The sequence below is a fragment of the Corvus kubaryi genome, unplaced genomic scaffold (genome assembly GCF_017639235.1).
Source record: "Corvus kubaryi isolate FWS band 111438036 unplaced genomic scaffold, C.kubaryi_AGA036_p1.0 37385, whole genome shotgun sequence".
Taxonomy (NCBI): Eukaryota; Metazoa; Chordata; class Aves; order Passeriformes; family Corvidae; genus Corvus; species Corvus kubaryi.
In genome coordinates this window covers 13,132,937-13,143,511 of record NW_024581127.1, presented here as the reverse complement: position 1 = coordinate 13,143,511, position 10,575 = coordinate 13,132,937, and the positions used below count along the sequence as shown (strand labels likewise).

The window sequence follows — 10,575 nt, the reverse complement described above, 5'->3', positions numbered from 1 at the left end:
CTCATATTGAGCCTACATACAAAGAAAACTCCACAAAGGTACTTTTCTTACCTCTTTCCACAAGCTGAATCCAATTATAGTGGGAACTGCCATACTCAGAATGAGAGCCTAGAAAGTACACATTAGAGAAAATGGATTATGCACCATTCTACAACACTGAGGCGTCTGTTGATTCTGCTCATACAGTAAGCAATATTTATGTCTGAAACCTTAGAGTGACAGTAGGTGAAACTTTGTGATTTTCTACCGCTTGACTTGAAAAAACTTTCCTCAAACAAGAATTTGCCTATTTTAGCATGGAAGGCTTCATTTGACTCACAAAAACTTTACCACCAATTTTAGGGACAGCTAATTACTCCTCAAGTAACAATGATTCCATGTGCACATGATGTAGGGAACAGAAGAAAGTAAACACTTCACATTCAAATGCAATGAGAAAACATGAGAAAGGAAAAAACCAAGCATTTCAAAACTCTGATCTTGTTGATGCTTTTGTTCAGATCAGCATTATTGACAGGCAAGACCCAGAAACCCATCTTTCAGCATACCATCAATCTAGTTGATATAATTTTTGTTTTGCAAGAATGAGAAAATAGCTTGTATGGTACAGGGAACGTTTGGTAAGGAACGCACACAAGGCATTCCTTTGATAATAAGCTACTAACAGATCTACTGATAGTAAAGATCTTAATAGTAAAAAAGCAGGTCTATATCACAGAAAGCATGACATATATAAAAGAATGTGCTTACCACGTACCTGAACATACTGCTACTCCTTGACTGAAAGAACACAGTTAATGTTTCTGATATAGCAGTGTATGGTATTTCACAGGAGACATAATGAACCTCAAAGTAGAATACATTATTTCTTCCTATAAGCCTCTTGAATTTAAGGTAAGCAATATCCTATCCCTATTTTATTAATAAAACCAATGCACAAAGCTGTTAAAAATCACAGAAAGCAACTCTTGTCATATTGAGAATAAAACTAGGGTTGGAAGCAGGGGAGCTGTTTGCACTGTAACACAAGCTTATCTTCAGTCACAACACTTCTATACAATGGCCACATATGCACAATCTTATGCAAAGTAATTTGACTTACTATTTCTTATGAAGCAGTTTTACTCTCAGAAGTTAAATCATCTTACTACCACATTTTAAGACCCATTTCTCAGTGAAACAAGGCTTATGTCTTCCCTGGGCACCTGCACTTTTTCTCCTGCATTCCTCCTAAAAAATGCATGACCTTCTTGACCAATCCCAACTAGATATGACAGAGAGATTGAGGTCTCAAAGATTTGTTAAAAGAAGTTGAGATGACTGAAAGGGAGATGAAGACAGCTCTGCTTTTTATGAGGAAAGGTTGTAGTGGGAATGCAACTTTATCACCAGGTATCAGAGAACATGTGATACTAAGAACCAAAGACAAAGAAAAAGCAGACTATATGTGATCCACTGCTCACAGAACAACCTGGTGTTTTCATGGATTCTTTCCTGGGTCTTAGATAATTGGTGTTTGCAAAGCTATATGCTTGTTGGCTGTATTTTCCAAGACTTTGGCAACAGCAACTCACCAGCAGTATTGGGTGCACAGCTTTCAGTCGAAGCCACTTGAAAAGTGTCATCCAAAGTTCAGGAGAGCACACACCAAATGCAGCAAGCATGCAAACATAAGGTGTCCATAGATATTTCATTCTGAAAAACACTGCAATAACTTAGTTGGGACCCTGTGCATGCCTCTGTACTCAAACTATTATTAAAACATTCAATTTTTTTTCTTATGTCAAACACAGTGTGGATGTTGAAACAATCTGAGGTCAACTTTAGTGGCACTGGAGGGTAAACCAAGGAAATCTCTAGCAGAAGAGCTGGCACCTGATTATCTGCTGCAAGACAGAGGAGCAAGATCCAAGGCAAAAGATGACAAAATCCTTCACAGAGCTCAGGGAAGGATGAAAGAAAAACAGAGAATAGTAAAGTCACTTGGCTGTTGTGGTTTTCCAGCCAAGGAGGGGTAAAAAGCAGCTATTCGGCAAAGCTGTACAGACAATGTACTATAAGGGAGCTCCTGAAGAAAGGAAAGGAAAAGATTTAATTAGCAATTTATGATTTGCTGGTGTTGTCTGCCTCTTAAGGATAGACTAGTTAACTTAGAACAACTACATGATAACCCAACAGTCTGCTCACTTTAAGCAATATTTGAGAATATTTAGATTTTAAGACGAGGAGCCTAATAAAAACACAAGCTTGACATCTTCAAGCTGATTAAGCTGAGAAACAAGATTAGAACAATAATATCTTCCAACCACCAGTTTCTCTAGCTTTAAGGACTAACACAATATTTTGAAATTAGTTCTGCTACTGCTTTAACCTGTCAAGCAGAGGTACACTTTGTGGTAGCCTACACACAAGAAGATGGATAAGAAATCTTCCATGTTCCAATATTCCAGCACTATTCTGTTCATCAAAACACTACACAAGCTCTTGCTAAAAATAATTACAGCACAGTTCTACACTTAAATACCATAAAGAAAGTGATTAAAATGTGATTCAATTAATGTCTTGGATCTTGGCTGCATTAAAGCTTGGAAAACATGTTAAAGAAACCAAGCACAATTGTTCATATAACTATATCCAATTTATAATCAAAATGATCTTTGACTGCTCCCCTCCTAAGAAGTATCACTATATGCCAAAATTATTTCCAAAAAAGGATGAATTTCAAAGGGGTATTTGGCGTATCACGTCCAGTAAGGAACTCTGTTGCTTTCAAAAGAGATACATCAAAATCAGACTTACCCTTCCAAACACATCGCTAGACAACCAAGCAAAATTGTGTGAATTACATGATAAACTATTTCTGGCCTCTCTCCAATTCGACCATCCTCAAGTTTAACTGTCTCTTTCAGTGGTTCACCACTGCAGTTGGAGAAAATGAGACATCACTTAATTCAGACATTATCCCAGGAAAAGGTGCCAATAAAAATACGTTTAAGTCCACTGAGATCACTGTTTAAGTACACTGAGATCATTCTGCATCATAGCATATAATATTGTTGTACTGTTTACTTGCTTTTTGTACTTGATCAATGACCTATCAGTACCCACTGTCCCTTGTTTTAGACTGCAACCTCTCTGGAGCAATGGCTGTAAATTAAAACAATGGGATCACTGCCTATGACCCTAAATCTTACTGTAAGGTAATTCAAGAGACAGAGCATGTACACTCTACAAACATGTAGATGGATCATGCTGAACATGCATTTTAAGTTCCTTCATACCATTAGCCTGGTAAAGAATTATGGAATGTGTGTACCGTTTTACAACAAGGATAACAAAAGTAGCTTTTAGTCACATATTATAAATTCTAGTAATATATTGTAAATAAAAATCATAGCCAAAATCTTGCAACAAAAGGTTTGCTATGAACAAGATAGCAAGGCATAAAATAGATAACAATTCTTTCTACCATGATGTGATTCCACGTTACATTTTTATAATAAGTTTCCTTATGGAAAATGGAAAAATATAATAAGCTTCCTTATGGAAAATGGAAAAAAATCTTTTGAGATTATTAACTGACTCAAAAACTAAAAAAAAAAAATTGTTGAAAAAAAAAAAAAAAAAAAAAAAGAGGGAGAGAAGGTTTATTTTAAGTTTTTCTTTAAAAAGGTGTTGGACACAGTGTAGTCACTGCTCATTACAAAGTAAAAAGTAGTTATTTCAACCACTAGAAAACAATCAGAAGTTTGCTCCATTGTTTTAAATATACTATCACACATCCAGCCTGACAAACATTTTCATTTATAGCAACATAACCTTTACCTGTTAGAAGCCTTCATCCTTGAAATAAACCTATTGATTTTTGCTGCAGACAAGTGAGAAATTTGTTCTAATATCTGAGCAGTTACACCATTCATCTTCTACCAGGAAGAGATAATTTCCTAACCACTGAGTTTCCAAGACAAGTTATGCCAGGATCTACAGTGTTGCTATTCTTACTCTTTTTATAAAGACAGTTCCACTACCCCTTCTCTCAAGGGAACTGTGAATCACTGTGAAACTAAAAATAATTGAGTCAGTTTTACTTCAGCTCTGTTCCAAGCAGCAAAGGCTAATGGACCTTATCACAGTAAACAAAGGTTTTATAAAACAAACAGTGAAGCATTGGAAATCCAAAATCCTCTCACCTCCACCCATCTCATCTGTCTCAACACGTAAACTTGAAAAAAAAACCAAACCAAAAACCCCAAATCCAAAACAGAAAAAAAAATTCTAGCATCAGTTAGATAACTTTGCTGTTGGAAGGAGAATTAAAGGTATAACATCTTTCTCTGTCAATGGGAAGAGACATAAACACACCAGCATACATTAGCCAGAGCTCTGCAGGAATTGCACCTGCGGGGAAACAAACCAATGACAACTCCCTGTCCTGACAGGAGGGATGCTCAAGAAGCTCCTCACTAAAGGATTTTTTTTTAGGAGGCTCTGGTGGGCCTTCCCACTGGTGCTCACACCCTGAGAAGCTCAATGGTACAACAGACTTTGGAGCAACAAACATGACGACCATTCCCTGAGGCATCCAGGAGCCTCTTATTTTTAACTTATTTTTCATATAAACAAGTTACTTACCAAATTCTCCTAAAAATGACCTGAGTTACAGAAAAAAGGCAGATAATTAATACTAAAATATAAAAAGGCAACAGTGATGACTGTGTTAGTCGCAAAAAAAAGTCTTGGGAAGGTGCTTGAAGAGATTCTTGACAAAGGAGCCAATTCATTGTAAAATTCCTAGTAAGGCAAAAACATTCCATTAAAAACAATAACAATATCCCATAGATTAGGGAAAAAAACAACAACCCAGCACAAAACAATCACAGTTTAACCTATTCATGTCATGGGAAATTACTTGAAATTCATCTTTGAAAAGTTATCTTTTTATCATTTGAAACTGCTAAACTGCTTTGCAAATACTCTTTAGAGTAACTGTCAAAAGCTTATATTCCCAAAAAGTATTTGTGATCTGAAGAGAGCAGACTACAACTCCTTTATATCACAAAAGCCCAACCTCCCATATAACTCCATTATGGGGACCACAAAGCACTTAGTTGTCACAGTGGATTAAGATTTTAGAGATACTGATGCAAGAAGGTATGCTTGTCCTCATTCCAAAGAAGGAGATGAAGAAGGGAAAGTGGTCATCTGAGATCACAAAGAAGCCTGAGGCACTGCCAGGAATAAAATCCTTAATGCTGAAATTCTAGTTCTGCAGCCGAAGCCACTTGATCATTCTTCTTTCTCAGTTAACAAGCAGGAAGATTATACATTCTGCCAAGCACTGTCAGTGTGTATTCTCAACTGGAACTGGTGCAGCATGTGGTGCTGTGAATGCATTCTTGTCTTACTTTGTTTTGCTTTCCTCCCTCTTTTCATTTTCTCCCAAGAGAAGACTAGAGGACTGAACGTCTTTCAGACAGAATCAGTTTAAAGATTAACAGCTGGGAATGTCCAAGCTGGCCTTAAAAGACAGATCTTGAAGCTCTTGTGCTGCAAATCATAATTCCAATACCCAGTTACACAATATCCCAGGCGTACAGGCACCCAGTTTGTCTCAATCTCTGGCTTCATTGCAGAGTCTGACAGCTTGAAAAGTGATGTGTAGCAAGTCCCCAGGGAGAAAAAAAGGGAAATCTGTTAATACCTGGGAGCTGAATGAACTGAAATCCTGACCAGGAGTCCTTTCTTTTCTTGCAAAACACTTAAGAATGGGTCTGTGTGTGTGTTAAACAATGCATCTTAGTCAACGTCTCTACATCTTGTCTTCCAAAAGTTCCCCAACAGTTTTAGTTGGGTGTGATGTCATTTTCCACTTGTTCCCCTGAAAGGCTGTAAAGTAGTTTTTTCTAAGAGAGATGCAGTTCTTAGAAGAGAGTTCCAATTCCTGCACAGAATTGCAAGTCTTGGCTTGGGTCCAGGAGGCGTGTCAGTCCTTACTAACACTTCATTGGAAGTTTTCCAGAAAATCTGTTGCCACGACGTTTTCTTGTAGTCCAACATCCAACTCTTTTACAGATACTAATGTTTTTTCTTAGAATCACAACAATTCCCTCTGACTTTTAAGATGTCCCTTGTCCTAATTTCTTCCAAAACATACAGGGGGATTTGGGGGTACCCACAACCCAAGCCTCTTTTGAGATAGCATCAATAATTCATGACTCTTTCCAGAGCCTTCTTTTCCACACTATAAAAAGCTAGTACTGCCACCTTTACCCTATTATCTTTGCTTTCAAGTCTTATTAGAAACACTAGACAGGGTACAGAAAGTTTTCAGTCTTCAACATCACAAGAGAACAAAAATACATGAAATGCTTTCACCCCAAGGCATGAAAAATACTGAAGGGCCTCGGAAACCTCAATACCCTAAGTAAATTCTGTATGTGCACATTTTTTTTACTTCAATCTTAAAACCAGACAACAAATAACTAAACTATTTCCCTAGCTCCTCTATAAAATTCTCACAAGCCACTGAAATGATGCACTTCTCAGAGCAGTTTCAAAAGTCTGGATATCTTGGGAGGTGTAAAGAGTCCAAATATACTTACTTAGTTGTGTTTAAACCAAGTTTTACTTCGATGAACTTCAGCAAATGCTCATTTTCTTTATGAGGAACGAACATCTGAAAATTAATTTAGCAGAGAAAAATCATACAAAATGCTGGAAGCAGCTTTCACATAGTCATTCAGATTACAAAATGTCAGGTAACAATCAACTATTCAAGATTTAGTTAAAACTAACAAAATGGACTAAGTGTGTCAATTAAGGTACTGGTATAGTATTGTAAATCTTCAATAAATCTATATTTAGGGTTTCCTTGAGAATATTATTCCCTTCATTCCACTGCCATACCACAACAGGAGGGCAAGTGAAAAGCTGCCAATAAGTTGTCAAAAGACTACTGAGCAGTGTAAAAAGGATCATGAAAAACAGACACAATTATTCCCCAGCAAGCATAAGAATGTTGCACTTGACTCCAATAGAAAATAGGACTGCAGCGGAGCAAAAGTCATGAACATTTGTAATCTTCACAGAGATTATCTGAGCTGCCTCAAGTTCTGTAACTTACTCATAACTGTAATTCAACTCATATTTTTCAAGGTTAGATTTTATTTTCCTGGAGATACAGCAAGACTAGTCAGTCCGAATGGCACAAGAAAATAATAATATATAAACATTCCTTCAAACCATCTAGGGTTCAGTAGTTTCTTTACTTTTAAGTTAATACTGTTTATTAAAATAACGATGGTGAGTTTGAGACATAGAAGAAAAGCACAATAATATGTGTAAAAGGCCAGCAAGAGGGAATTGCTAACCAAAATACAAGACCAGGCTAAAATCCCACTGTGTAATCTCAACTCTTATCTGACCCCTACACAAAGTGAAAGCCTCTGTTCCCTTGTTCTACTTGAAATTTAATTGAAAATTAGTATCTACTCTAAGACTACTCATCCTTGTTCCTGGCTATTGTGCTGCCACACAAGAATATTGTTTTAATATTTAGACTAGTCTGTAGAGGTGTCATAGGTTAGCGACAAGAGGCCATCCAAATTATAACAAACCCTGTGTCTATAAAACAGATAAAATGTCTTTTAAAGAGTATTTCTACACTATTTCAACCCAAAAGACCAGAACCCCAACAAGACCAAGCTGTTTGCATTGCTACAAAATTACTCAATTTTTAGTACTCATACTTACTATGAATTAAGCTATGAACTATCATATCAATAAGATACACATCACTTCAGAAGATTTTTTCAAGATATATCTGAAACTTTTGATTTAGATTCTGACAATTAAAAGCACTTTTACAGAGGAATCTTACCTTTAATAAGAAGTTTAGTGTCACTGCTACTGTAAGTACCAAATAAGTATACATTATTTTCAGCAATCTTGACACAAATGTACTTTTCTTCATATTCATCTGCAAAAATATTTAAAGAATGCTGTATCATTTGAAGTTCAGTTTAAATTTTAAAACTACACTCAGGGTTAGAAGAAAGTCCAGTTACCTGAAGGGATTTGGAGAGCATTAAAGCCACTACAAGACTCAGTAATGGTGACACTAGTAAGGCAGAATTTTCAAACTGCAGAAGGTACCCCACAATGAGAGAAAACAGGTAGATTCTGTATACCTCATGCACCTGTTGAAGAAAAAAAAACCAATAAAATAAAAATACAGTGGATATAAATCCTGCTTTTTAGAGCAGTAGATAGCTCACTCGTTCCTCTGTTAATCAGGGGATTAATGGAACTCAATCCTTCCACTCATGAGTCTAGCAGGGTACCATTTGGCTCTGGAAAGTATTGCACATGAAAATGATCCTGGTCAGCCTCAGTAACTAGTGGACAATTACTTCATAAGAATTCTGTAAAAATGGCAGAAGCAGGAGCATTTTACCAGGTCTCCCCATTCAGTAACACCTCACTGTGATAGAGCACGAAGCAGTAACCACAAGGCACCAGTAAGAACACACAATTTGTGACAGAGCTCCCTGCTGCAAACAGGTGCTTTCCTTGCCCTCAAAATAACTTGTTCATTAACCTGTCTCAAGAATACTCAGACTGTTATCGATACTTGTTATTTATTATTTGATAAGCAGATCTTATAAACCCTGATGCTTGATTCTTCAGACTTTTACCAGAACACCCATTTTCTCCCTTATATTCCCTGCTTTGAACTACAATAGATCAAACATTTCCCACTGCTGAGGAACAGAATAAAAAGCAACTGAAAGAAGAGGTGAAGAATTAGAATTGCATGCAGTTTGATATCTAATAAAACCAGAAGGCACACATGTACACAGGAGCGTATATTCCACTGCAACAGGCAGAATAAAAACGCCTTATTGCTGCAACATTTCTAAGAACCATTCTGCAGAATAAATTTAAATACTTTCTTGTATTGAAAAATCAATTAGCCTTCAACATCTGTCTAGTCTATTTATTGGCAAATCAGTGCAGGACAGGCTATTGAGGGTAAAAATGAGCCTTTTAACTGCATAGAGCCAACAGAGCACTTCTTTGGTCTGCCCACCCTGATGTGAATAGGAGAAAGACAAGATGAGGCAGCTAAGCCAAAACGGAGGAGTATCATTCATCAGTGTTTTAGCTCTCCAAGGATGTTTCAGGTCTCAGAAGCTTTGTTTAGCTTCTATCCTAAACACAGCAGTCCAAAAGAGACTCAGTTGAAAGTTATTTTATTCTTCTGATGGATATGACATGCACTTCAGCTGGGCCCAGGCTGCAAGACACTTATCACTCAGTCTTGTGCCCTTTGGAGCTCCTGAGCAGTGTGAATGGCAGGCACCTCAGAGGCTGCCTGTAAGTCCTCAGCTATCAATAGGTTGAAAAGTTCCAATACCTTCTCTGTCTGTGCTAGGGCAAAGCTGTCTAGCAGGAAAAGAGAAACAGCCTGGACAAACAGGAGATAATGACTGTATTCCCACATCATGATGAAGGTGTATGTTGAGGCATTCACCAAAAGATAACAAAACTTCTAGAAGAAAAAAAGAAAAGTAAAAGCATTAATTTTGTACTTATGCACGTCTATCACCAAGTAACTGAGAGGTCATTAATATATAAATTATGGAAATTAATCATTATTTTGGGAAATAATTAAAATACTGACTTCAGACATGCTTAACTTTCAAATGGAAGAAAGTCATCCCTGAAATATTCAAAAACATTTAAAGCCAACCAGAAGGAACATTTTTGAGAAAGAGACAGGGTAAGGAAGTAACCACCAACTACTTCAAGAAAAACAGTTTACATAAGAAAAATTCTGCATCAGTTTATTGAAAAAAAGCAGCATATGGCCCATTACAACACTGCTCCCTCTGAACCCTCCTGGGGGCATAACAAGGTAGGGCACAAGTTGCTTAGCAAAAACTGCACATGCCTAGGTGAAATCCATCTGGCTCTTTTGAAAAGAACAAACAAAACATCTACTGTTTTCTGCCCAGAAGGGCAACAATAGCAGAAGTAACTACCGTAGAGTACAGTTTTACCAGCAGCTCTTTATTAAGAAACTACTTTTGCTTTACCTCAGCAGAACAGTTTAGGTTTTTTTTCAAATAGCCTGTGAGAGCTGCTACTTGACATGCAAAATACGGCAAAGCCCAATTTTCTCTTGATGGTATGGAGTAATCAATTCTTGTTGTATCTGTCCTAGAAAAAATTACAAAGAAACAAGAATATTAAAATATTTATGGAACAAAAATACCAAGGAAAGCCTAAACGTCACTTCTAATTGTAAACATGGCCTTGCAAGCAAACTATTTCAGTTTTTGGTGCAAAGTAACACTGACACAATTTTGCTGCTGATACAGTTCACAAATTTAATAACAGCATGGAAGGCCCAATCTTTACTCATCTATTTAGCAGGTTTCTATATTAGGTGGCATTTATAGGACTGAAGCCAAAAAGCATCTGCCTGGATCCTTTTGTGACCTGCCTCACACTGAGAGTCACAGCTTCTGCCAACCTGCACTGGGACAAGGGAGCCTTCTTTGGCCAGGA

The 10,575-nt window shown here is 37.1% G+C and overlaps 1 protein-coding gene across 3 annotated transcripts in view; it reads right to left on the bottom strand.

Annotated features, from left to right (window-relative positions):
• The window catches only part of DPY19L4 (dpy-19 like 4), a 33,148-nt gene that overhangs the window by 13,523 nt on the left and 9,050 nt on the right, over positions 1–10,575 (bottom strand). For all 3 annotated transcript variants that reach the window (XR_006017297.1, XM_042035697.1, XM_042035698.1), the window contains exons 7-15: positions 10,101–10,224; positions 9,419–9,553; positions 8,067–8,198; positions 7,880–7,978; positions 6,603–6,676; positions 4,633–4,791; positions 2,800–2,919; positions 1,575–1,695; positions 52–108 (exon numbers count right to left, since the gene is read on the bottom strand). Coding sequence is in view for 2 of the 3 variants with exons in the window: in XM_042035697.1 (XP_041891631.1) it covers positions 52–108; positions 1,575–1,695; positions 2,800–2,919; positions 4,633–4,791; positions 6,603–6,676; positions 7,880–7,978; positions 8,067–8,198; positions 9,419–9,553; positions 10,101–10,224 (1,021 nt within the window). In the remaining variant the exon portion in view is untranslated. The remainder of the gene's footprint in view (positions 1–51; positions 109–1,574; positions 1,696–2,799; positions 2,920–4,632; positions 4,792–6,602; positions 6,677–7,879; positions 7,979–8,066; positions 8,199–9,418; positions 9,554–10,100; positions 10,225–10,575) is intronic.